Consider the following 27,588-nt stretch of genomic DNA (forward strand, 5'->3'; position numbering starts at 1 on the left):
ATAGGGACATCTCATAGGCATCTCAAACTTAGAAATGTCCAAAATGGAGCTCACTCCCCCCAAGCTCCACCTCTCTTCCTAATTTCTTAACTTCTCTATTTTTGCTCATATCCTTCCACTCATTCAGGTTCACAAGGCTGAAGGGAACCCTGACTCTTCCTGTCTCATCACTATTTCTTCCTCCCCAACTCATCATATTTAATGAGGAAGTGGTTGCTTATTCTTGATGCTTTTGCCTCCATAGTGTCCTATTCACATAACTACCCCCCTAGTCCAAGTCATCATTATCTCTCTTCTGAACTACTTTAATTGAGACCAATCAATCCTTATTGGTCTCTCTGAAGTTATTAAAGAGATTAAGTCTTCCTTTTCACAAACCCCTGCTGCCTAGGATCCTCTGACATCATGCTATTTTGCAACAAATTCAACACATTTTGTTCATTTTAAAGACACTTTCACTTTCCTTTATTCATATTTTCTATCAAAAACTACTTTATGTAGAGCTATTCTGTTGCTGAGACAATTACTCAGAGTCTGTATGTTTTATTCTCCAATTCAACCTCCACAGCTGCCAAACTGATATTCGCAAATTCTAGGTCTCTGAGCTGGCCATTCTCCCTCTCAAGAAACATCAGTGTTTCCCTAATGCTTCTATTAAAAAATACAAACTCTATATTTGTATTTATGAATCCATCATAATATGGCCCTGATATTATTCTGGGCTGATTAAAATTTATCCACTTTATAGTATTAATAACTTAGCCTTTAAAGTACAACTTTTCAAATCCAAACCCTATATAAAATATTCCACTTTTTAAATGTAAATACCATATGAAGACACTTAAAATTTGTGATAGTTTTCTATCAGATTCTAATTTAAAAAATTTTTTTGTTGTTGTCTTCTGTTATTGATGTTACTTTTCCAAGTTATGGACTTTGGAAGGCTCTCTTTGGAAATCTGACCTTTGCTTGATGTAGTTCCTCAGGAAAACTGTCTAGTAATGCACATGCTGAGTTAGAGAAGGCAACAGATCTTTTTTCTTAGATTATTTTGATGCTGTGGTGTAGTTGAGTAGTTGCAAAACTATTTTTCTTTAGTGTCAATATACTCTAATGCTGCTATGTGTAATTTTAGCCCAAGTTCTAGGACTTAATTTAATTCCATTTTCTATCTCATTAGAATGGTTGCTAATTATAAAATAGGTAAAACTACTACTTATATTTTAGCCCATCTTTAAGATTCCATAAACACAAAGTTGCCAATTTATTCCATTTTTTAAAGTTATGTTCATGTCTTCTTCCATTCTGTCATCCAATGTGACTTATGCCTTCATATGAGATATGTGCCCTACCATTGAAAATAACTCCACTTTGTATCAAATTTTCTATGTATATGTATCCCAAGTTCTTGTTTATTCGGTATAGAATTTAAGCTCCTTGGGAGCACTTAGCACTTACTGTTGTGCTTCTGAGTTTATTCAACTGTGATGGAAAAATATGCTTATTTAAGATTCCGGATCTGTTACCTTTACCAGCTGTTCTTGTTGACGTTCCCACTCTCGAATTTCTTGATTAAGAACTACTGCCACATGCTGTGGTTGGCTCCTACATTTACTACAGATCCCATGCTGAGTCAGTTCATCACACACAGGACAGTGTAAGGTAGTGAAATATTGTGAGATGGTGCCTTTCCGGCCTTCATGTTCACTGTGGGCAGAGGTGGTGACTTTCTGGATCTGGAAACAGATAAATTCAGAAATGAATACATCTCAACCAGTTTCACTAGAGAGACCAATAGTTCTAATACTAGTCACAAGTTTACCGAAGTTTTGTTAAGAGCAAGTTCTATAAATCTCCAGAGACTATAGTTCTTTAGATTAGCAGTTAAACTTTTTGATCTCAGGATCCCTTTGCACTCTTTTATTCAGTGGATTGAGAGCCAAGCTCAGAGATGGAAGATCTTTGGTTCAAATCTGACCTCTGACAGTTCTTATCTATGTGATCCTAAGCAAGTCACTTAACCTCCATTTGCCTAGCACTTACTGCTCTTCTGCCTTAGAACCAATATACAGTATTGAGTCTAAGACAGAAGGTAAGGGTTTAAAAAAAAAACTTAGAGGATCCCAAAGAGCTTTTGTTTATGTTTTTTTTTTTATAGCTATCCGTATTTACCTTTTCAAAAACAAAAACTTCTTAGTGTTATTAAGAAAATAGCTTTATTCCCCAATTGACAAATGATCAAAGGACATGAACAAGAAATTTTTTAGATGAAGAAATCAAAACCATTAATAATCATATGAAAAAATGTTCTAAATCGCCTTTGATTAGAGAAATGCAAAATAAAACAATGGTGAGGTACCACCTCACACCTATCAGATTGGCCAATATGCAGTAAAGGAAAGTGCAAATTAAATGTAGGAGGGAATGTGGCAAAATTAGGACACTAATTGTTGGTGGAATTGTCAACTGATCCAGCAATTCTGGAGGGCAATTAGAAATATGCCCAAAGGGCTATAAAATTGTGAACACATTGATCCTGTAATGCCTCTACTGTGTCTACATCCTGAAGAGATAATAAAAATGGGGAAAGGACCTACTTGTACAAAAATATTTATAGCAGTTCTTTTTGTGGTGGTAAAGAATTGGAAATTAAGGGGATGTCCATTCCCAATTGGAAATTGGGGAGTGGCTGAACAAATTGTGGTACATGTTGGTGATGGAATACTACTGTATTATTATAAGAAATGATAAGCAAAATGATTTTAGAAAGATCTGCAGGAACAGATGCAGAGCAAAATAAATAGAACTGGGAGAACATTGTACACAGTAATAGCAATATTGGACAAAAATATCTGTGAAAACTTGGCTACTCTCAGCAATGCAATGATCTGGGACAATCCTAAAAGATGAATGACAAGGAATGCTGCTCACCTGCAGAGAAAGAACTGTTGGAGTCCTCTTTCACATCAGTGTATTTATAGTTTTATTTTGGGGTTTTGGTTATGTATGAGTTTGCTCTTACAACAATGACCAATTGGAAGAGTGTTTTGCATGGCAAAAAAAAATAAAAGTAATTGATGCAACAAAAAAAGAAGAAAATAGCTTTGACCTCATGGATCCACTGAAATAGGCTTAAATTAAATTTTCTGGTTGGGATATGAAGGCAAAAGCCACTTTGAGGGTAGACATGGGACTGCCTGGATACTTAAAGAAGCATAAGAAAGGATGGGCCACTGAAAATAAGACTAGTAGAGGGTTTGAAATAATTTTCAGATTTCTTCTTAGGGAATGAAGGAAAAAGGTTAATGCATTATATTTTTAAAATAATGATTGGATGAGTGCAATATAATTAAATTTTAATTAGCAGTACTGTGTTATTGCTCAACAAAATCATAATTTTTATGTTTACTTGTAATTAAATATCTAATATATTAACATTGCTTTTATTTTTCATAAGGTTGAAAATGTTTGTTAGACTACTATTACTTCATATCCTTCTATTTTTTTAGGTATCTTACCAAAGTTTTAGGTCTCCATTTCACAAATGACATCTGGTTCTACATGCATGATGGTGAGACACTTGAAACAAAAACTGCTAAAAAATTAGTATCCACCAGAGCAATTTGAATTGAAGCAATCATCCATATATCCTCTTACTGATTAGTAAAATTATGGATGATGACTACTACAAATTTCTTGTCATACAACTCCAAATAAAACTTTCATAGTTGTTATTTTAGGCTGAAAATCTAAGCACTAAAAGAAGCAATGTGATTTAGGTCAGTGATGGCAAACCTTTTAGAGATGCAGTGCTAGGCCCCACCCCCTAGACAAAGTGCCATGCCCCCCCCCACCACTCCCCCAGAGAGGGGAGGGAGGAAGCACTCCCATTGGCTGCTGGGAAGAGGGGTGGAGGAAGTGAGTAAAGTCCTCAGGTATACGTGGAGAGGGGGAGGAGAACAGCTCTGCCCAAAGTCCCTCTGGTTTTCTAGTAATGAACTCTGGCAGGAGACTGCAGGCATGCCCACAGAGAGAGCGCCGTGTGCCCTTTTTGGCATGTGTACCATAGATCTGCCATCATAGATTTAGGTTAATCATCAGCCTGTTTTATTCCATCTATTTCCTATAATCTAAGTTCATACACACTAATGATTCATAGAGTCCTGGGTCTTAGAGGTACAGTTAATTCACAAACACTTTCTAAGCTAAATGGCTTGGAATAATTGACATAGTCTTATTTTTTAGATAAAAAAAATCAATCTCCACTGTAGTCCTAGGATAAATTATCTAGTGCCTTATATTAACTAACTGCTATGAAAGTTTAAAATTTTGTTCTTCTAAATGATTACACCAAATAATGTTACATTTACTTTTCTAAAATCCTATGCTACATGTGGGCCTTTTGCCATTTCATTACAATGAATAAAATGCATTTTGCCTATTTTAAAGGTCCAAGATTTCCCATATTCATATTTTCTACTGATAAACATTTTATGTACAGATACCTCATTCTCCATTCAGTGACTATTTTATTCTAACAAAAATTCTGCCATCTAGACAACCTGGAAAGGGGTTCGTAGTATCACATAAATGAGACACTGACACACTTACCCTTGGTAACTCATGGTACCAACTGAAGACATCAATACCAATGAGTGAGAATATTCTTGCCAGGGGTGGAAGGATCTGCTTTGTAATATAATAGGTTGCATTCAACCTCAGGCTGGAGTCTTGTAGGACTTCAACTGGCCGCCTTACCAACTGGATTAGAGGGATCCCTGGCAGGCCATACACAATGACATATGGTACCCGTTCTCCCACTCGTGGCTCAGAACGTCGATCGTAAGCAAGCATTTTCCTATTTAAAAGAATACACAAATGTGTACACCCACCTCACAAAAAGCACTGAATTTAAATAAGAGCAACATGGCAAAATGTGAAGCTGTGGCATCCTAGAAATCTAAACCTCAGCTGGTTCTGCTTCTTAAGTCAGAAATAAAATTGTTTCAAAGAATTTGCACAATGAACTTGGAAGTAATTTGGGCTATATTTCCTTTACATCACTTAGTTCTTACTAGAACTTACTCCTTATGCAGAGATTGTTCATATTGCTTCTTTGCTTAAAATCCTCCAATGGCTCCCTAATATCTATAGAATAATGTTCAAACTCTTTGGTTCTATATTCAAGGAAGGCCTCACTTTATCATCCTTTATATTACTTTATATTTCTTTCTTCCAGATAATTTATATGCTCCAGCAAAATTGTACTACCATAGATGCCTTTTATCACAATGTTCTCTAGTCTTAAAATGCCCTCTCTGATGATGGATTCCCATGTATTCTTTAAAGCCTAACAGTGATGTAGTAGACAGCACATTGGTCAGGAAATGGAAGGCTTAGTTCAAATTTTGGCTTTGCCAATTACTACATCTATGGTGAGGCACTTTTTTATATTTTCAGATTCCTTATTTGTAAAAGGACAAGGTGGGACTAGGTCAGTGGTTCTCAAAGTGTGGTGATCCCTGACATCAAAACTATTTTCCTATAATCATACTAAAATGTCTTAATTTTGAAATAGTAAATACTGATAGATAAAGCTTTCATGGACAAAAGCTTTTTTGGAGTGGGTCTTTAGTCATTCAATTAAAATTTTTTTTCAATGTTAAAACTTTTTTTTTTTTTAAAAGAGCAAACAGGGTTAAGTGACTTGCCAGGTCACATAGCTAGTAAGTGTGTGAGGCTGGATTACCTCAGTTATTTTAGAGGGCCTAGAAACCAATGAGTATGAGAACCACTAGACTAGATGATTCCTAAAATCTATTCCTGCTTTAGATTCTATATCCCAGCTATTCCTTAAATGAAAAATTCTCTGACCAAAGTTATTATTGGCTTTTCTCCTCAGGACTTCACAGAGTACCTTTCGGTATTCCACTTATGTATTTACCGTTTATTATCCTGTACTACAAAAGAGGGTACTTAAATGTTTTTTGGATTTGAGTTTGTTGAAAGGCACAGCTACCTATAAGATAAAGCTCCATTAAGAAATCAAAGTTTACAGTATCAATTGGCTCCAAACATGTCAGTCTGTAATGGGAAATGCTGTAATAAGAAATTCCAAATACAATGAACATAATGGTAAATGCCAATAGAGAATTTGGCCTTTCTGACTTGCTTGTTGCAAGATTCTGATGAGATGATATAGTTAAATTGCTCTGAATACCTTAAAATGCTTTGCAAATGTCAGATTTTTTTCTTTTTATTCCAGAAAGCAGAACAGCTTTCTTGAATGCCTTAGTAGAGAAATTGATACATCAGGGAAAGCTTAAAAATGGTCAAGCTATTTTTATATGAAGCACATATAAGAAACAGATTCTACATTAGTCTACAAATTATTTCCATTCAAATTTGGCATCTCTATTGGCCAGTAGGAACCCAGGCCTGAAAAGGGTGACACTCCTTTTCACAAAATAAATAGGCCACCTGTGCAGAGCTTTCCCAGCTCTTACAAAGGAAGTGAATATAAAGGTAGAGTGGGAGCCATTTCTTTTTTTGTGACTCAGGCTAACGGGTGAAAAGATATTTCTGCTTATACCCATGGACTCTGAAGGACTTTTGATACTTGCTGTGAAACATTAACCTCTAGATTTCTAGTCATTTATTTAGGGCCTGGTACTGTACTCAGATGGTAGATGAGACTCTCTTCTGAGATAAATGGAAATGGTTATATTATCCCCTGCCACATATGATCCTTACCTTGTAAGCTCAAGAGCTGGCACACATGCTCCGGGTTTGTAAGAGGAACTCCCTCTGTATTCCTTTGCAAAGATAACATCCTGGAGGCTGGCCTTCCCTTCTAGAAGCTTAATACATTGTCGTTGAACATACTGTTTAATTTGACTTATATCTCTAGTTTCAAATAGTAGCTTGATAGAACGCTCAAGTATCTTAAAAAGAAGATAAATGTGTTATGACAACATCTCATATTTTTGGTTAAGAATGTGTTTTTTTTACACATACATCAATTATAATTTTAATTCCTGATCACTAAGATACCACATTATTTAATCTGTCAGGCATACTATCTTTGTTAAAAATCATTAGAATTTTCAAAATTCTTTTTCCTTTTCATGGTGACAAAATGAAGACAAAACTTCATGTAAAAATAATCCTGGAATGGAATGTTCATTAGATATTTTCAGGGTGATCGGAATCAGAGCCTGAACAATGAAAAACTCAGGTTTTTCTAAAAGAGCCCATGTAATGGAGATATATGAAGCCATGCTTGCTTTCATACATTTGCAAATCTTCTTTGCATCTTTTTTACTCTGATATAAAAAGGTGAGGAAGGAGTATGTCAAATTACATTGCCTATTCAGCCTTTGGTCTTTTAGCAATTTTGGCAAATTAGTGCTATGATGGAGACTTAGATATATTTCTGCTGGAGATTAACTGAATTTATTACATACAGAACAATAGCTCACTGGATAATACTAGCCTTTATTCCCAGATGCAAATGAGATTTAAACCAGTAGTTACAAGTGGAAAGTTCTGCATCTTATTACTAAGTCCTGGGACTATCAATATTAAAAATGTGGGCACAGTAATTTATTGGAAAATATGTGCATATCCTCAATACATATGGGTTGGTTTATGTTGAGATTAAGTTCTGTCTAGATAGGAGAAAGAAAAGATGATAGTTTTAAATAAAGGGGATAAGATTTCCAAAGTTCCCTTCCAACTCTGATATTTAAGGTATCTTCTAGCAAATTAGCTCTACCTAGCTATTGAATTGTATCTTACATCCACACATTTTAACAAATGAAAATGGCTTATAATTCACCATGCATTTAATGTTTTTATGTACCTTGCTGTGTGGATAGCACTGTACCTTATTAGACCAGTTTAGTTTGACTTAGAAGCAGTATTCAGAGTCTAAGCTGGATGGGGAAAAACATTAAGATTTAAAATGACTGAGGAATTTGAAATCTGATTTGAAGTTGCTAAATTTGCTAAATGCAAATTACAACTAGCTTTCAATTGTTCTAACATGTTTTAAGTTCATCTTTTTCTTTACCTCTTTCTTCTGGCAAGCACTATTCATTCATACTTTCATGAGAGGATGGACAGTGAAATATTATAAAATTCTTTGCTATTCTTTAGTTGCTCTAGAAAAAGATGAGGTGTGGGAAAAATTGAAATTGATAGCTAAAATGAAAACTGGATAAAAAAAAGATTACCTATTGAATAATTCTGATCTAGGATTTCCTTGCTATTTATGACTGAGAACAACACAACCCATGGTTCAGCTCTCACAAACAAACTGTATGTCATAGTCTGCTCTGCCACATCAACTTTGAAGGATGAACCTAGCCAGGGTTTACCTTAGAAACAGCAGGGCAGGAATCTCTTCTCACTGTCTCAATTCCTTTTGCGTCAAATACCGGGTCCTTTTGATCCAGTGTTTCATACATGTAACCCACATATCTTTTTTTTGTTTGCAAGACGCAAGGCAAATATACCTGCAGTGAAAAATAAAATTCCTTCTTACACTATTCTCTTCCCACTGGAAGTCATCCATTTAAAAAATGTTTCTCTTTCACCAAATTACCACAACCTGTGTGACCTCCAGCAAGTAAAATAAGACTGCTGAACAAGATGACCTCTGAGCTCCCTTTCTATTTCCAAATCTATGAGCCTATATAAATTGAGGAATGTGGGTTGCAATCAGATGCATGCACAGTAACAGTACCTGAAGATCAGATTTCACAAGATAAGCAAGGCACTGATTATTCTGATATACTTGGAAAAACCAGTTAACAAAACATTTTAAAGGACAAATCCAAGTATCAGAATTATTTTCCTCCTTTTTACCAAGGCTAACTCATACATTTTGCACTCCTGATCTAATCCCCTTTGGCTTTCTATAGGATCTAAGTCTATTGATTATCTTCTTTCCTTGACACCTGCCTTCCTTTCCTCTCTCCTGGTCTCTGCCTACAAATCTACATAGCTTTCTGTTAAAACCCCACTCCATTCCTTCTCTTAGATGGCCCTCAGCCTTAACCCTGTCTCAAGCTACTCTGCTGTCATTCTCCATACTTTAACTTGTCTGAAAAATACTCCATACTTGCTACCTCCATTTCCTCAAATACCTACCCTCAAGTCCACTGAAATCTGGTATCTGACCTATCACGATACTGCAATTTTGTTTTCTCAAAGGCCAACAATAACCACATAATTGTTAAACTCAATGGGCTTTTCTAACCCCTCATTTGTGTTCATTTCCCTATAACATGTGACATTGTGATCAGCCCCTTCTTTAAACCTTTTCCATCTATACCTTTTCCCTCCCAAATATCATTAAAAACAAACAAACAAACAAACAAAAAACAACCCCCAAACTAAAAAAAACCCTTACCTTCTGTCTTAGAATCTTTACTAAAACTGGCTTCCCCAGTTCCTTTCTGGTTATTTATTCCACCCATGCTATCATCATGGCTGTCTTCCTCATGCACTCCTTTGAGCATGCCACTCCCTGAATTAACAGTTCATTTTCAATGGCTCCCCACTGATAAGTAAATTCATCAGTGTGGCCTTTTGGTCTTTCACAACCCAGCCCAAACTGGATCCCTTTCTAGTCTTATTGTCTATTCTTCCTCTATAGGAATTATAGTCCATCTGGAGTATTCACTGTTCTTTCTTGCCTTTAGTAAGTTTATTTTCTTTCTGGATATCTTTTGCTTACACGATCCATTTCCTAGCAGTAACAATTTCAGTCCATTTTGGGCTTCTGAACTCCTATCCATCCCTCATGGCCCAGGTTCCCTTTCCATTTCTTTTATGATGTATTTCTTGATCCCCTCAGTTTCCTATGAGTTGTGATTCCCATGTGTTGTACTCCTTTGGACATCTTTACTCATGCACATGGCACTTGTATGATGTCCTATAAAGTAATCACCTGTGTTACTAGTTTGTATGGTTTCTGAGAGTGGGAAGCAGTGCTTTTCCCCCAGTGTTGTATAAACCTTAAGTTGGTATAGAAATGTGAAATGTTATTAAGCTCAACAGATTTTTTTGGGGGCAACATTCACATTAAGTTCCAGAATTATATAATGAGATGTTTGCCTACCAAAAAAAATATCACTGAAATAACACTGAGAAAAACTATAAGATCAATTTAAAAAGGGTTAACATTTTAGAGACATATATTCTGAAATTAGATCCTTTAAAACAGAAATCCTGTTGCTCATTTGTGAATTAAAATAGATTTTTTTTTTACCTTTTCAAACTTCAATTTTACAGGTTTAGGGTTGGTAGCAGTAACAGCTTCAGCAATTTCTTGACCAATTTTAAAAGACTGTTCCTTAGTGGCTCCTTTCAGTAGTACAAACATACTAAAGAAATTAAGATAAAATAAGATAATTAGGACATAACATTAAAAATCTTCTTGAAAACAACATTCCTGGATAACAGATCTTCTAACTAGTCTATTCTTTATTAGCTTCTTTCCTATATGCTTTATCATTCCTTTGGTGCCTGCTTGTGGTATGCTATTTGGTTACAGATCTTCAAATCAACTAATGTTTTTATTTCACCCATACAAAAGGTCAGTTCAAATATCAGCAGGAAAGAAGTCACTGGAGAATCATTAAGCACACAGTTATGACTTTGGATATACATAGTCAAGAATGATAAGGATAATTAAGTATGGGGCACAGGAATGAATAGGGAGAAAAGGTATGAGTCCAAGATCATGGATAAAACTACCAACGAGAAATCAGAACGGCTAGATTAAAATTCTAATTTTGGTTGACTGCAATCTATTAGAAATAGAAGTGAACTTTGCTGTCTCTATCACATCTGTATCAATGTCTATGGTGTGGACTTGGGAGGCTGTGATAAATTACAAAGATAAGCTCTTGGGTAAAACTTCCCTGCATAATTAACTAGACCTAATCAAAGCAAAATGCCAAGCACTTTTGGTAGGTTGCACTGCAGAAACTGACAACATTCATAAAAAACAAGGCTTCAGGGCTAGTTGCTTAACATTTGGATATAAATATCTCTCACTAGTAAAAGTATTATGATACAAGAATCCAAATGGCAAAATAGCCCTTTTTCTGACTAAATGAACTAGATGAGCTCTACCTTTTAGTTAAGTAATGGTTAGGAGGGAAGTTAAAAAAATGAGCTGTCAGATTTGATTTCACTTTAGGACCTTGGGACCAGAAGTTATTACCTTGAGTGAATTCTTCACTTTATTTATTTATTTTTTAAAACCCTTACCTTCTGTCTTAGAATCAATACTGGGTATTGGATCTAAGGCAGAAGAGCAGTAAGGACTAGGCAATGGAGATTAAGTGACTTGCCCAGGGTCATACAGCTAGGAAGTGTCTGAGGCCAGATTTGAACCCAGGACCTCCTGGCTCTAGGTCTGGCTCTCAATCCACTGAGTCACCTAGCTGCCCCTCAATTCTTCACTTTATTAATTATATAGAATGGAGTTTGAAATGCTGAACTCTATCCAACCTAAAGCTGGGCTGTCTCCTGAAGGGCCAAAGATTTTTCAGCATTTCATTTGCCAAGTTTGTAGATCATTATAGGAGACCAACCTTTTATTTAAAATAGCTCTAAAATGATGAATTAATAGGACAACCCATTCTTTTTTCTTTTTTTAAAACCAGAATGAAACATCATCTCAGTTTACTTTTTATATAACAGCAATATTATGTTAAATCCTTAACTTGCATCAAGTACACTCGGTCATTTAAGAATTTTAAAAATGATTTCCTCCCCCAGAATGAGGGAGCTTTTCTTTCTCTCTGACCTATACCAGTTTCCTGATATTTCTCTTTATTTTAGTTTTGTTTTTTAAAACATTTTTCATTTGTTTCACTTGGTAACCATCCTGCTGGGAAAAGCTTGAGAACAACTTTCCTCATAGACAACTTATATCTGGATAAATGTGTTATTTGAATAGTTTTTTTCGTTTGCATTCTCTTCCCCCTTGACAACTGCTGATTATGATTCCTACATTCTAATGGATATTTTCTCTTATAGTCTTCCAGTTCATGAGATTCCTCCTTTCCCAAAACACCAGAGGCCATCACATTTTACTACATACCAAAATAACTCGTGTGTTTATTTCAGTACCTCATTGACCTCAATGAGACAGAAGGAACATTTTTCACTTTCTTTTCCCTCTCAAATTCCCCCTTTCCTCAGTGGGCAAGCTTGATATCAGTTTCATGACTATTCCTGCCTTTCATTTTCCCTCAAAAATTTCTAGTATGAGAACTTTCAGGTTAAGCCTGCTAAAGAGGTAAAAAAAACCCCAAAACAAAACCCTATAAAAGTTATGTCCTTAGGGGGCAGCTGGGTAGCTCAGTGGATTGAGAGCCAGGCCTAGAGACGGGAGGTCCTAGGTTCAAATCCGGCCTCAGACACTTCCCAGCTGTGTGACCCTGGGCAAGTCACTTGACCCCCATTGCCTACCCTTACCAATCTTCCACCTATAAGTCAATACACAGAAGTTAAGAGTTTAAAATTAAAAAAAAAAAAAGTTATGTCCTTGAAACAGGCTACCTATACTATACACTGAACTCTGAATTTTTGTTCTTATATATGTGTGCATGTAGTAGTTTATAGCAAGGCAGCTATTCTGTGATAAGGTTACGATTACCACTTTGAGGAACACATTGTAACCTATACTGACTTCTGAAAGCTTACAAAGAAAATTCTCCAATCTAATTATGTTTTTAAACTCATGGTTTTTAAAAAGCATGATCAGAATTTTGCCTAGAAAATGAAAATTAGGGCATCTTCTCTTATACACAGCTTAGTTTTAAGTTGCTGTAGACTAATCTGTAGATATACAGTGTGGTCATGACTAGAATCACTCATTAAAGACTTCCTCTTAGGTAGTATTTAATTATGGCACCCAAGCTAATCCTAGATACATAAAGTTATGATTTCATGTAAATTCTTGAAAATTAAGATGACTGGACCCATGTAACCAATTCAACTGTATCCTTAAAAACAAAGGACAGTTCAAGCCCTATGTGTTACATATCTCCAAGTTTAAATAATAACATTTGTATTAGGTACCAATATTAGCAACTCTGAAAATTAAAAAAAAAAATATAGGAGTAGAATCATGAGCCATGAAATCATGTGCATCTCTAACTTTCATGGACCCATTTCCTACAGCTCTTGGTTAGCATTAAGTTATATATTAGTCAACCAGTCAATATTTTATTTTCACATGCTATAAAATGATAAAGAATAAAACTAATTCAGTGGACAAAGGTAGTCACAGTGATACTTGTATAATAAAACCCTTCTGGGAGAACAATTCTCAAGAGTAAAAATATATTTAATGAAAACAAGGCAGACATACAATATAAGCAAATTTGCAATGTTTCCTGGTAAGACTTTTTGTAAGCAGATTTTTTGGGCACATATTCTTTGCCCTGTACCTCACATTCTAGAGGCCACAGGTTTAGGAACCTGTATCAGCTGACTTTTAAGGAGGAAAAAAAAAAGCTGACAGATGTATGAAACACCATACAAAAGCCCATTTAAGTCTCATTTCAAATACTGATGAGTAGTCCATTAAAAGCTCAAATACCTGGATCCAGGTTTATTTAAGAGGGCTGACTTGCTTAATAATTCTTACAGGCTTAACTATGCTCCAAATTCCAGAGAATATCTCAGAAGAGTTGAAAGGTAAAGTGCAAGGCAATGTTTTAGGTGTTTAGGTAATGCTTAGTTTTTTTTTTTTAATTCCAAAAACTTGTCTGTGAATTAGAGCACAAGTTACTATTTTTTTGGAGGGGGGGCAAAGAGGGGACACAAAATTATATCTTCTTCAAAGTGAAAACAGGACACATTCAATTTTTTAAGGATCACCTATCCCTTTTGACAGTGAAACTACCTCTTGTGCCTTAAGACTAATTACACAGGGGCAGCTGGGTAGATCAGTGGATTAAGAGTCAGGCCTACAGACAGGAGGTCCTAGGTTCAAATCTGGCCTCAGACACTTCCCAGCTGTGTGACCCTGGGCAAGTCACTTAACCCCCATTGCCCAGCCCTTACCACTCTTCTACCTTGGAGCCAATACACAGTACTGACTCCGAGACGGAAGGTAAGGATTTAAAAAAAACAAAAGAATATAGTTAGGAAAGTTATCTTATTTAAAGAAAAATGGACTAGGTAAATGGGGAATGGGAAAATAAACTGGCAGTATATACTAAGGTGCAGAATCCCAGGATCCAAAAGGAAAAAGCAAGACAGAAAGCATTTCGGTGAAGTTCAACCTAAAGAGTAAATGAAATGATGTTTTATAAGCATTTTTCAGGCCAGAAGAATAGAGAAAAACTGATGAGGAATTTGGGAAATATGTCCTTTGGTATGGAGGGAGGCTGGCAAACAGGTGGTATAGCAGAGAGAGTATTGGGACTGGAGTCAGGAAGATCTGAGTTCAAGTATTGTGTGATACTGGGCAAATACTTAAGTTTCCATCTGTCTTAGTTTCCTCAAATAAAATGAGGATAATCAAAACACCTACCTCCCAGGGTTACTGTGAAGATCAAATGAGATAGTATTTGTAAAGTACTTATTATTTTGCCTGCTACATATCAGGTGCTTAATAAGTACTTATTCCCTCTTCTATAATTAAATTGTATAAGATAGGAATTATCCTTTTAATGTGGACCTAATTCTGACCAATAAGCATATATTGGTTGCTAGAGTAAAAATACTGGGAATTGGGGCGAAATGATGATTCCATTTTAGAATTTGTAGTATGTGCAGGTAGGTGGCACAGTGGAGAGAGTGCTGGGCCTGAAGTCAGGAAGACTCATTTTCATGAATTCAAATCCAGCCTTAGATATTTACTAGCTGTGTGATACTGGACAAGTCACCTAACCCTATTTGCCTCAGTTTCTTCATCTGTAAAATGAGCTGGAAAGGGAAATGGCAAATCATTCTGACATGTTGGTCAAGAATAACCTCAAATGGGGTTACTAAGAGTCAGACATGACTGAAACAACTGTATGAGGAAAACAACATAACAGAAAGGAAAAGTCAGGTACAGCCTTAACTATACCTTTGATTTTGGAATGCAGATTTCTAAATATCCAGAAAAACAGTAAGTAGGAGGCAATTACTTAAAATTTTATTAGCAAGAATGAAATTCTGAACATAGAGAAATAATTTGAGTGAGGAGGAAAAGGGAAGATGTCTAAAGAGACTAGTGTGGATGCAATGAGAACACATTAACCAGGTTCTATTTTTAAAGGACATGCTGAACATAAAAACAAAAAAAATACAATAGGATGGATAGAAAATTGGGCATAGTATGCTGAGGAAAGGGATAGGGATACCAAAAGCTTCTTTTTTTGAGGGTGTGTGTGTGTGTGTGTGTGTGTGTGTGTGTGTGTGTGTGTAAGTTGAATGTGATAATTATATGGCACCACATGTGAGGAATGATACCAACAAATTGGAGGAGGAAAAGAGAAAGATGAGTAGGATGCTAAAAGGCCTTAAGACCATACCTTACCAGGACAGTTTGAAGGAACTAGGGACATTTAGCCTGGAGAAGAGAAGATATAGTGGGAGGGGTAGGGGGAAAGAGAGATTTATCTTGTTCTACTAGAGTTATCTAACAACTGGAGGTATCTAAAAATGGAATAAGCACCCAGAGACTGATCTTCCTTACTGCTGGTTTTCTGCCAAAGCCTAGATAAGATGTAATGGAATACTATTGTGCTATAAGAAATAATGAGCACAATGATATTGGGAAAACCTGGAAAGACTCACATGAACTGATGCAAAGAAAAGTGAGCAGAACCAGAATACTGTACACAGTAACAGCAATATTTTTTGATGAATGATTGAATAATCTGATAATCCTCAAGCAACATAGTGATCCAAGACAATCCTAGAGACTCATGATGAAAAATGCCATCTGTCTCCAGAGAAAGAAATGGAGTCCGAAGGCAGACCAAACACACTATATTTTATTTTATCTTTTTTGGGGGGGATCTCTTCCACAAAATGACTAATGGAAAAATGTTTTATAAGATTACACATGTAAAACGTATATCAGATTGCTTATTATCTCAGGGAGGGGGAACGGGCAGGAGGGAGCAATGATTGGAAGAAGGGAGAGAATTTGGAACACAAAATTAAAAAAAATTAAAAACTTTTTACATGTAATTTGGGGAAAAAGGTAAAACATTTTTTAAAAAGAGTCTAGATCAGAGGTATTAAACATGAGGGCCTGGAGGGTTGGCTCAAACAAATTAAAATGCAATTGGGAAATATTTAACAAAATACATAAAAATGTAATAAAATAGTACTTGGTGAATTCAAGAGGAGATAGCTCTGTTCTACTGTATACCTCTGTTAAGGGTACCTTTTGTGTTCCTTGTGATGGATGTGGTTTGCAATGCTTGCCTTAGGTGTAGAAATTTCTAGTTCCTACTCTGTTGGCAAGTTTAAAATGTGTAGCACTTTTCTCACCAGCAGAATGTCAATTTATTTTGGACAAGCCTTGTTTCATTTCTCTCTGTATTCCCAAGACTCAGCATCAGTCTTGTACATAATAGGTGCTTAGTAAATATTTATTGAGCTGAACATGTATTTTAGAAAGAGAAAAAAATAGAATTATTCACATTCTAAAATGATTCTTTTAAAGGGTAGCTTCCCATGGGCATTTAATATTTACAAAAAATTACTAATTGACCAAAAGACTGAATTTTGGAGGCGACAGATACAGAGAAAGAGAATTAGGTAATATTTACAAGAATAGCTGGAGAGCTTTTCCTGAAAAATCATCTTCCCCCTGTGCAGAGTGTTTGAATAATTCCACTAAACTTGTAATTGGTTCCAGAAAAAACTTTTGAGTCTAAAGGCCATACAGAGCATCATTAATACAGCAAATGATTATTGTAAATCTATTACCATTGCTAGAAAAACAATTCAAAGGATGTGCTTTGCTAAATGAGGGATAGAAGCATTGAAGGATATAGAGAGCCAGCTCTATATTTTTGGGGGTCTTGAGTGGTGTTTAATGGCATCGGATAGAAAAGACAGGAAACAGAAACTGAGAACAGCCAGACTAATTGTTTAGCTCATAGCTGCTCCAACTGCTATGGAGTTTTTGAGTTTATTATATACTGGTTTCAAACAAAAAACACAAAGAAAGAATCACAGCCATGAAGGGGTTACAAATCATACACAACCTATTAAAGTCTAAAAAGTAGAGAGATAGGTACAGGGTCAAGGGCCAAATTCCAACCACCAATTAGTAGGAAGTCAATTCTGGGAGCAGAAATATATTTCAAAGAGATTTTTACTAATTGCCTTCTGTCCTCTTCTTGAATTATAGGACTGCACCTGATCAGATAAAGTCTTGTCTGGCCTTGTCTGTGTCCGGCCTTGACTATCTAAGTAATATATTTTTTAGAGTTCAGGCTTTTTAATTATCAAGGAGAAAAATGGTTAACTCAGTAGCTGCTGGTCTGCTTACAAGCTTCCCAATAAGAATATTGAGAAAAGGTGGGGATCTAAAAATGAGTCAAAAGAGGAATCTCGGATTTTTACCTTAGATGGCCCATTCAGTCTGCGACCCGACATGCAGTGCAGAAAAAATCATACACACAGTTTTATTTGCCAATGATTTTGTAATGGGATCCAGATAAAATATCTATTACAGACTCTATTTCTCTAAATGACTCCCAGTAGCCTCCTGGAAGGGTCAAGTTGTTTTTGGATTAACCTACCTGCTGGTACCAGAGCTTTTCAGGGCTCAGGTGACCAGGACCAAATACAAAGACTGCCTCAGCCTGGATTGGTCACGTAGGGAATCCAGATAATAGGCCCTATTTTGACCCTATTTCTCCAATCGGCCTTCTACAGAAGGACAACAGATTCCTTCTTTTGTAGCTGTATTTGCAAAATGATCGAGTCTATTTTATATTAACAAAAACAACATAAAAACTCTGACCATTATCTGAATAAATATGATTCATGCAGGGATTTGTGTTTTTTTTACTGATTTGTTAAATCTTCCCATTTACCTTGAAACTTCCATAAGAATATATTCTGAATTATGAATTATGATGAAATTAGAGGGGAACCTTGGTGTCACTCCTCACATCTCTTTAGCAGGGCAGGAAGTGTTCTGTGCTATCACTCACTCAGCCTAAATTTTTCAATGACTCAATATGAGTGGGGGGCCAGCTCAGGATTGAGTTTCATAGATTAATTTCATGTCATGAATTAAGTCATACTAGTCTGATTTTGCCTCATGATAAAATAATCCCTGACAAATTACAAAAGGGGCTGATTCCTATCACAGGTTTGTTAGGGCTGGAAGGGATTTTAATAGGTCCCTCCTTTCGGGAAGACCTACCTTTAAATCATTTCAAACAGATGACCACTTTTTTTTTTTAAAACCCATACCTTCCGTCTTGGAGTCAATACTGTGTATTGACTCCAAGGCAGAAGAGTGGTAAGGGCTAGGCAATGGGGGTCAAGTGACTTGCCCAGGGTCACATAGCTGAGAAGTGTCTGAGGTCAGATTTGAACCTAGGACCTCCTGTCTGTAGGCCTGACTCTCAATCCACTGAGCTACCCAGCTGCCCCCCAGATGACCACTTTAAAAGACTTATTTTAGGAAATCATTACCTGTCAGTATCACCATATACAACTCTTGCACCCCATTTCTTTGTGTCATTCACCAGTTTTATAGCTCGTTCCAAGGTTTCTCTTGCTTTGTGAACAATGCTATCACCAACCTGAAAGTAAAAGGATATTTGAAATAATTTCTTGAAATAACTTTAGTGTATTTGACTGATTTAAAGCTGAGAAATGGAACCAAAAACTGTTCTCATTCAGCATAAATTAATTAGATGAAAAAGAGAAAAATTCACATTATTAATATCAATGAATAAAATTTTGTTTTATAAGCAACAATGGCATCTACCTTATCATAAACTTTTACTGCATGGATTACCTATGGTTCCTAAAGCCTACCATGACCATAGCCTTTACTATATACCTCTGTGATATGACAAACACATTACAAACATTTTATCATCACCAAAAAGCACTTAAGTCTCTTATTGTGCTGGGCACTATATTAAAATGTCCTCCTTTGCTGTTGTTTGTTTCAGTCATGTTTGACTCTCTGTGACCCCATTTGGTGTTTTCTTAGTCTCAAACTGGCTCTCTTTCATTAGATGATTTACCATTTCCTTCTCCAGCTCATTCTACAGATAAGGAAACTGAGGCAGTATTAAGTGACTTGCCCTGGGTCACCCAGGTAGTAAGGATCTGAGACCAAGTTTGAACTCAGAAAAAGGAATTTTTCTGACTTGACACCTGACACTCTATCCACTGTACCATGTAGCTGCCCAAAATGCCCTCTAGGAACTTATACTCTAAGACAAAGAAAAAGATATGGGCTAAAGGAAATGAACACTAAAAATCAACGAGCAAGTTTATAACTACACAGAAAAGAACATCATATGCCTAATATCATATATCTGTTGGGCAAGTATAATTTGGGTCAAAGGACAAAGAGAATATATCCGGAGCACAAAAAAGCAAAAGCAAACATTTGCTATCTAATCTTTTAAAAACAAGTTAAAGGGATGCAAATCATCACCTAACTAAAGGCTTGGATCTAGCATGTGAAAAACAAATGGATAAAATCAGTTTTCAAAGACTACTTTAATTCAATTAACCAACTGGTCGGTTTAATCAGTCAACACATAATTAATAAATTTCTATGTACAGAGTACAGTACAAAGTGCTCTGGGCAGACATACAAAAGAAACAACACACAATCTCTATTCTTGAGCAGATAACAATCTACTTAGATAATGAAGCAAACAAAAGAATTGCTCTCCAGGAAGATATTAATATCAGCAAAGTACAAAAGAATATCTCATCTAATTTTAATGCTTAGAAAATATAGTGGTTTAAAAAAACCAGATTCCTCATGGGTATACAGAACCTCCTTTTTATGTCATTTTTTGTTGATGAAAATCTTCCTAAATCTGCCTTCATGAGTTATAAAGTTTAATATAATGAAAAAAAGTTGAATTAACAGCATGAGGTATGACCAGAAGGATGGTCTTCAAGTCTACTTTTTTTTTTTTTTTAAACCCTTGTACTTCGGTGTATTGTCTCATAGGTGGAAGATTGGTAAGGGTGGGCAATGGGGGTCAAGTGACTTGCCCAGGGTCACACAGCTGGGAAGTGGCTGAGGCCGGGTTTGAACCTAGGACCTCCCGTCTCTAGGCCTGACTCTCACTCCACTGAGCTACCCAGCTGCCCTTCAAGTCTACTTTTAAGGAAATCTTAAGTTCATGTGATGACATCAAAATTTGTTAGCTACTAATACATGCTAGTGATCTGAGGAATTATATGATTAGGTAGAAATAGTTAGGCATAAGGGCAATGGTAAAATAAAGTAGAGTCAACTGAAATTTTGTATATTTAAGAGAATTAAGCAAACTAATTTTTAAAATTATGTATGCTGAGGAAACTTTTACTTGAAGTCATAATGAACTAATGTTGAATTCCACATTTGTTGTGTTATCAGTAATTAAAATATGAAAATCTAGGAGTCTCATATAGCCTTTATTAGGCCATGGAAAAAGTTGGCAGTCAGTTGCTTAGTCTAGGAGGTATAGAAGCTCTTTGCTCCTGTCAGTAACTTCTTCATTTTAGTGTATAACCTTGTCAAGAAGTGGCAAGAAATAGTAGGTGTTTTCACTTGAAGGTGGCATGTCCTACATCTCTCCTGCCTTTTGTAGTTATTGAAAAAGACCATCTGCAATAGATGCTTCCATTTTCCTACCATTTTCTTCTTACCTCCTTACGATCTGGATTCCAACCTTATTATTCCACCAAAACTAATCTCTTCAAAGTTACCAATTATCTCTTCTAATAGTTGTCAGACCCAATAGCCTTTTCTCATTCCTCATTCTCCAGATCTCTCTGTAGTCTGACACTGTTGATAACTCTCCTCCTTGATATTCTTCTTCTCTCTGGGTTTTTGGAACACCCCTCTCTTTTGGTTCTCTCCTATTTGACTTCTCCTTCTTAGTCTCTTGCTATCTTTTCATCTAGATTGAACCCTCTAACCATAGGTGTCCTTCAGGGATCTCTCCTGGGCCCTCTGTTTTTCTCCCTCTACAATACTTCATTTGGTGATTGTGCTAGTTCTCGTGGATTAAATTACCATCTTTATGCTAATGATTCTTATATCTATTCTGCCCACTAGTAGATATCCTAAACTAACCTTGTTATCCTCAACTCCTTACTACCTCTCTCACTCCCCATATCCAATATATTGCTATGGTCTGTCAATTCCACCTCTCAAATATGCCCCTCCCCAATTCCTCTGGAGTGGGCCTGGACTACAGCAATAAGCTGCTGGGGAGTCTACCTAGCTAAAGTTTCTCTCTACTCCAATCCATCCTTTATTCAGTCACTAAAGTGATTTTCCCAAAGTGCAGGTCCAATCATGTCACCATTCTATTCAATCAACTTCAGTGGCTCTCTAGTACCTCCAGGATCAAATACAAAATCCTTTGGCATTCAAAGCCCATAATCTACCCTGCTCCTACCATTCCAGTCTTCTTACACCTTATTACTTGCCATGTACTTTTTGATCCTGGGACACCGGATTCCTGGCTGTTCCACAAACAAGATACTCCATCTCTCAGCTCTGGGCATTTTTCTCTGGCTGTCCTCCATCCCTCAAATGCTCTTACTCCTCATCTCTGCCTAATGACTTTATTGGCTTTCTTTAAGGTCCAACTAAAATTCCATTTTCTAGATGGAAGCCTTTTCCAACTTCTCTTAATTCTAATGCCATTCCCTCTCTTAATTATTTCCCATTTCCTGTATTTAACTTGTTTGTGTATGTTTGCTTATTCTCTCTCCCACTAGAAATGAGTTCTCCTGAGGGAAAGGAACATCTTTTACCCTTTTTTGTATGGCTGGTGCTTAAAACAGTGCATGGGCACATAGTAGGCACTTAATAAATGTTTACTGACTGACTGTGTGAAGTGGGGGGTAGCATCTGTAAGCAGTGCTGATATTGTACCCTGGCAGTCACAAAACCTTGTTTCTCTCCATGTGAACTGGTAAGTTCATTTGCTTAGGATGGAAATCAGAACTCCTATCAAGTGAATCTGGTATTGTTAGATAGACAAGTGAACCCATTCCAGTCTGCAGGTATCCAAATAGAAGACTTTGTTCCCTCATATCCAGGTCTTATTTTGGAGGAAAATTGGGGATATTAATTTAGTGGATCAGAGAGTGCACCTGCACATAAAGTCTACTTTGAAGAAAAATTATTCTCTCTCTTATTTCTAGTTATATCCATCTCTTGTATCAACAGGTGAAATATCCAAGTCACTTTGAACTTTTAAAAATGGAAAAGAGATAAAAACACCTTTTTAATCTTGTATCTCATATCCACTCATAGTCTACCTTCCCCATTCTTCCAATATACACCAGGTTCTCTAAAGCGTTTGCCCCAAAGGGCTAATGGGCTGCTATTTTTGCCTTTTAGTTCACACTACACCAGCCTAAGCCATGAGACAAACATGTGATCCAGAAGATGGATGCAAATAAAAGGTAAACACTTTGCATTTGGAGATATACCAACTTAATTGGTTTTAGTGCTGGTGATTCAATTGTCAGTACTCTTGTAACCTGAAGGAAATACCTCAATTGCTTCATCTAAACATAAAAAGAAGCATTTTCTTAGCACAATCTCATCCAAAGAGTTAATGTTTATAAAAAAAAAAGTGGATATGTTGGATCAAAGGTTAATAGATGATTATCAGCAATAAATAAGCATTATGTTTACATAGCACCTTTCTTTTAAGGGGCTTAAAGCACAAAGTATCAAGTTCAACTAAGTATAAAGGTTTGTACTTTATACCACTCTTAACATGGCATATTTGGAAGAATGAACTTTCCTGATTATTTTCAAGGATTTAATCTTCTCTGTAATTATATTATTTAACTACTATGTTATTTAGCCATAGAGGCATTCTATAGGATAGCTTATAACAAAAATTTTTATGTAAAATTTAATTTAGTTATAGCACAATGAAGGAACTTTTGAAAGCAATATACTTAAGGATGTAACTTTATTCAAACTGCAATCTCTCCACATTACAAAACTTTGTATTTGTATTCAAACTATAGGCACCTGAAATGTTTGAAGATATGATTCGCTATTCTCCATGAAACACTTTTATAGAATCCTAAGAGATGGAAGGGATCTTGGAGATCAAGGAGTCCCATTCTCATTTCACAGACAAGAAAAGAAAGATAAAGAGATTTATTTAAAGGTTACAAAGCTGGCTGATTAGTGGAAAGCTAGAATAGTGTGTTCTTTTCATAAAAAGCAATAGGGAAATTTCTATACTAAAGATACTGCTGAAATTAAAGAACTGGTAATAGGAATTAGTTACTTCTGTTCTTTTTAGAAACCATTTAATATTAAAAGTTTCATTTCATGAGGAATATGATCATGTAAATTTAATATGCTGAAAAATGTTCAAAGTACAAAGTATTGGATTTAGATCATTAGTATTTAAGCTTGGCACATTGTTAGTACTTAATGAGTGCTAACCTTGATGATTATGACAGGGCTTGACATTAAAAAAATGATCTTGCACCGCAGAAACATGCTAATTAAAAGCACAATAATGAGGCTTCAATGATAAGCAAATTAAGGAGAATACATAATATTCCTTGTTTCAATTCTAGTACTCATTAAACCTGAGATATGGGAAAAGTTGCCTGATTATATTCTACAATAAAGGAACATTTCTTTTGCAGCTTTCAACAGAATTATTTTTTCAAAAAAAAGGTTTTAACATGTAAATCAAACTTTACAATATAATTCTGCACATTATTTTAAAAGTCACATGAAGAACGCCTTTGTCCTTTTATTATAAAATTTAAATTATATTGATTTCAAAAGCTGAGAATCACTATCTTGAATAATATTTTAAATGTTGTTTTCAAGTTGTTTTAGAATAGAAATATTAAATATAGCAAAAAAGACTGAATCCCAGTTCAGGATACCACATAAGGTTATATACATAATTTATGTATTTTATAAGGTTTTAGGGTTGTGGGCATTTATAATATATATTTATATATATATATATATATATATACACACACACACACACACATACTCATAATAAATAAATAAATTTCATTTCTTAAATCCTTTTGTAAAATTTCTTGCAATCTAAACAAAATTTAGATTTGTATAAGTATTCTTTGAACTTGCTACTTAATTTATAGTTTTTCATTTTTTAATTGTCATGCAAAACACACTTCTATATTGGTCACTGTTGTAAGAGCAAAATCACACATATGCAGTTCATATTTTATATCTGCAAAAAGTTCAGTGTTTCAAGTAACAATCTTTATATGTGGTGAGGTGCTTATCAAACATATGCTTGGATTTTAAAGAACTGAATAAGCACCAATAGGTAATGTTAAAAAGCATTTGTAGGCACTAGAAACATGCCAATTATCCCTATCAAGTTTAAGTATGAAGTACTCAGAAACAGGATTAAAGAATGGCAGCTGCCTCTGTGTCGATTCTGCCACCTTGTGGCACCTGCCACCCTTGCTCTTATTGGGCAAACTCACTCAAAGTGTTCCCAGAAACACTGCAAAAAGAGGGAAGTGAGGAAAAAACCTGATAGGAAAACTCCGGGAATAGTCTAAGGACACCCTGAGGAAGGGCACTGGTCTTCTGCTTCCATAACATCATTTATTTTTTCTCACTCCTACAGATCTACGTCCTTGAAAAGAAAAACCATGTGAACTAACTATACCATATTGGATGCAACTGTTTCAACCACAAAAGCTGCTTTACAGACCATTTCCTTGGAAAAAACAGCTATATATCTGTCTTACTTACCTCAATGCATGGCATTCTCCCAGAATAGTTAGCAGCTGTATAACCAAATGTGACATTTGCTATAAGTTTGAGTCCCAGCTGACGTGCATTGAGCATTCGTGAAAGAGCTCTGTCTTGCTTGTATGTTTTCATAGATTGCTTCACCATGAACCTAGTCTTTAAAATTTCTTCCAGCATCCTTGGCAGTACCCCTTTCCTGACTGAAGGCTATTATAAAAGAAAAAAAAAATTTAATACCCCACACTCCACTAGTTTAAACAATTAATTAAACAGAAAACACAAAGTATAACAAATAGCCAATACTCTTGAATTAGAAATATGTGGCCACAGTACAGTGGCTGCAGGACCAGTAGTGCTCAATATAAAATAATTACATTACACTATTTTTGAAGAGAATTTTTTCCTTAAAGGAATCTACAGTATACAGAACATGTACTCAGTAATATAAACAAGGAAGCAACCTCCAGGGAGGTAGAAGGTGGCTTTAAGTGTGTAACATTTTATATATATATATTAGCAAGGGCAAGGGAGAGTTTTATTCAAGGATTCTGGGAAAACCCCCACTCTTTCTTAAAGCAACATGGAATCTATACCACTTGTGCCAAACCTCAGTTTTTAAGTCTCATTCTAATGATCCCACACAGTGATCTGCATGGAATGCCATTTATCTACCTTGGAAGAATGAAGAGCTGGGTTGACTCTGCTGACATTCAAACCTGAAGTTCCAGGGACTCTAGGTATTTCAAATCTGATGCTTAGATCACTAAGCCATCCCCTCCGGCCTATATTTATTAGCAATCTGGAAGAGGGGATGAATAGTGAGGTGACAAAATTTGCTAATGCCAAAAAATCATTTGAATTAGTCAAGACTAGGGAGAATTTATGAAAGCTCCAGAAGGAATGAAAAACACAAAACAATATTAATGGTGAAGATGAGATTTAAGAGATACGTGCAAAGTAATGCATGTTAGTTTTAACCATTCAAACTAAAGGCATAGTGAATATGGTTCCAGAATTATAAAACTGCTTATTTTACTTTTTTTTATGAAAAATCTAAACTGGGTCAAATTACAGGTGCAAGTTTTAAAAAAATACTGTTAGAAAGAGGCAATATGTGATACTCTTAGAGAGGCTGCACAGAAGAAAATTCTATTAGAAAGATTTTTAAAGGAATCTACTTCTTTATAAGTAGATCATATTTAAACCAATTCAGGCAATTCTCTCCTTGAAAGTCCCAAAGAAAGAATATACCACATTCCTTTGGTAACTTGCAGTACAGAAAAATGTCAGAAAGGGATTTTTTTAATGCATGAGAATTCTTTACACTTAACCTATAACACTGAGTTTAGGATGATCTTGGTTCATTTTTTGCCTCTTGAAGCTTTGAAAGGAAGCTCCCTTCTGGGCCTGGCTCACCCCTAAGAGCTCACATGGCCTTGGGAAGCTGACTTGGCCTGTTGAGGCCTCATGTTCCTCAGTTATACCCATGCATTGCACACAGTAGGCACTTGATGGTTTTTAAATTAAATTGAATTGAGAGGGGGCTGGGCCAGATGATTTTTAATGTTCTAGCCCAGTTTTAAAACCAACAATCTTATAATTCAATGAATAGAGAACGAAGCTTAGAATTAAGGAGAATAAATTCTAGGGCTAGTGGTCCCCAGGCTCTAATCATTTGGTTTGTTGTACCAGAGAAACAGACCTGAAGGTGCATACAAATGAGATTGAGCATCTCATAAACCAACTCCATTTCTCAAATTTCTCATTCTATTTACTATCTTTCTAACTATTCGTCTCTATATGAGAAAAGATGTCTATCGTAAGAGTGCTTTGTACTTTAAGCCTACAATAATTAAAAAGAAACCAAATAATTCTAAGATAATTTTTAATTTAAGTTATCAAAGTATAGAAGAAGTGGCAGAATGGACATTAAATAATCTTATGCTCATCTTTTATAACTCATCAAGCACCACTTTGTACGTGTATAGATACAATGGATTCCAGTAAAGGGTAATGATACATAGATTTACAGTTGAATCCACATATTATTACTTTCCACTGGAAGGTACAAATTTATCTTTCAAAAAAATTTGCTAAATATACATGCGTTATTTAGAGTTACAGTATATAAAAAAAAACCCAAAAATATTTTTTAGGTGGCTATTTTAAAGTTACTGCTGAGATCAGGAGTCTTAGACCTCTGACTTGTCCTGGCCCTTGCTGAGACACAACATTCAGGTCAAACCTAGTGTTCTGTTTTTCATATAATACATCAATATCTGTACATTAGCTGTACATCAAATTAGTTATGGAAAAAATTTTTATTTACATGACAAAATTACCTTGACAAAAGCCACTCCATTTGGTGACACCGTGATATCATGCCTAATTTGGTAAAGTAAATCTGGAGGCACTCTTAGAGATGTACAGCCGAATTTAAATTCATCAAATCTGATAAAAAACAAAACACAAAACGAGTAGATTCATATGAAATTATAATTGAGAATTTAAAAGCTCTATTATTAATTCTACTGAAAATATTTCTCCAATCACATTAAAATGCATCAAAAGCCTACTAATAACACATGCTTCAAAAC

At 35.6% G+C, this 27,588-nt stretch overlaps 1 protein-coding gene across 1 annotated transcript in view; it reads right to left on the reverse strand.

Annotated features, from left to right (window-relative positions):
• The window catches only part of REV3L (REV3 like, DNA directed polymerase zeta catalytic subunit), a 274,157-nt gene that overhangs the window by 16,551 nt on the left and 230,018 nt on the right, over positions 1–27,588 (reverse strand). Inside the window, exons 24-31 of the mRNA XM_044676720.1 lie at positions 27,334–27,442; positions 24,992–25,198; positions 18,697–18,806; positions 10,280–10,394; positions 8,382–8,519; positions 6,754–6,944; positions 4,612–4,858; positions 1,527–1,736 (exon numbers count right to left, since the gene is read on the reverse strand). Coding sequence (XP_044532655.1) covers positions 1,527–1,736; positions 4,612–4,858; positions 6,754–6,944; positions 8,382–8,519; positions 10,280–10,394; positions 18,697–18,806; positions 24,992–25,198; positions 27,334–27,442 — 1,327 coding nt within the window. The remainder of the gene's footprint in view (positions 1–1,526; positions 1,737–4,611; positions 4,859–6,753; positions 6,945–8,381; positions 8,520–10,279; positions 10,395–18,696; positions 18,807–24,991; positions 25,199–27,333; positions 27,443–27,588) is intronic.

The sequence above is a fragment of the Gracilinanus agilis genome, chromosome 4, assembly GCF_016433145.1.
Source record: "Gracilinanus agilis isolate LMUSP501 chromosome 4, AgileGrace, whole genome shotgun sequence".
Taxonomy (NCBI): Eukaryota; Metazoa; Chordata; class Mammalia; order Didelphimorphia; family Didelphidae; genus Gracilinanus; species Gracilinanus agilis.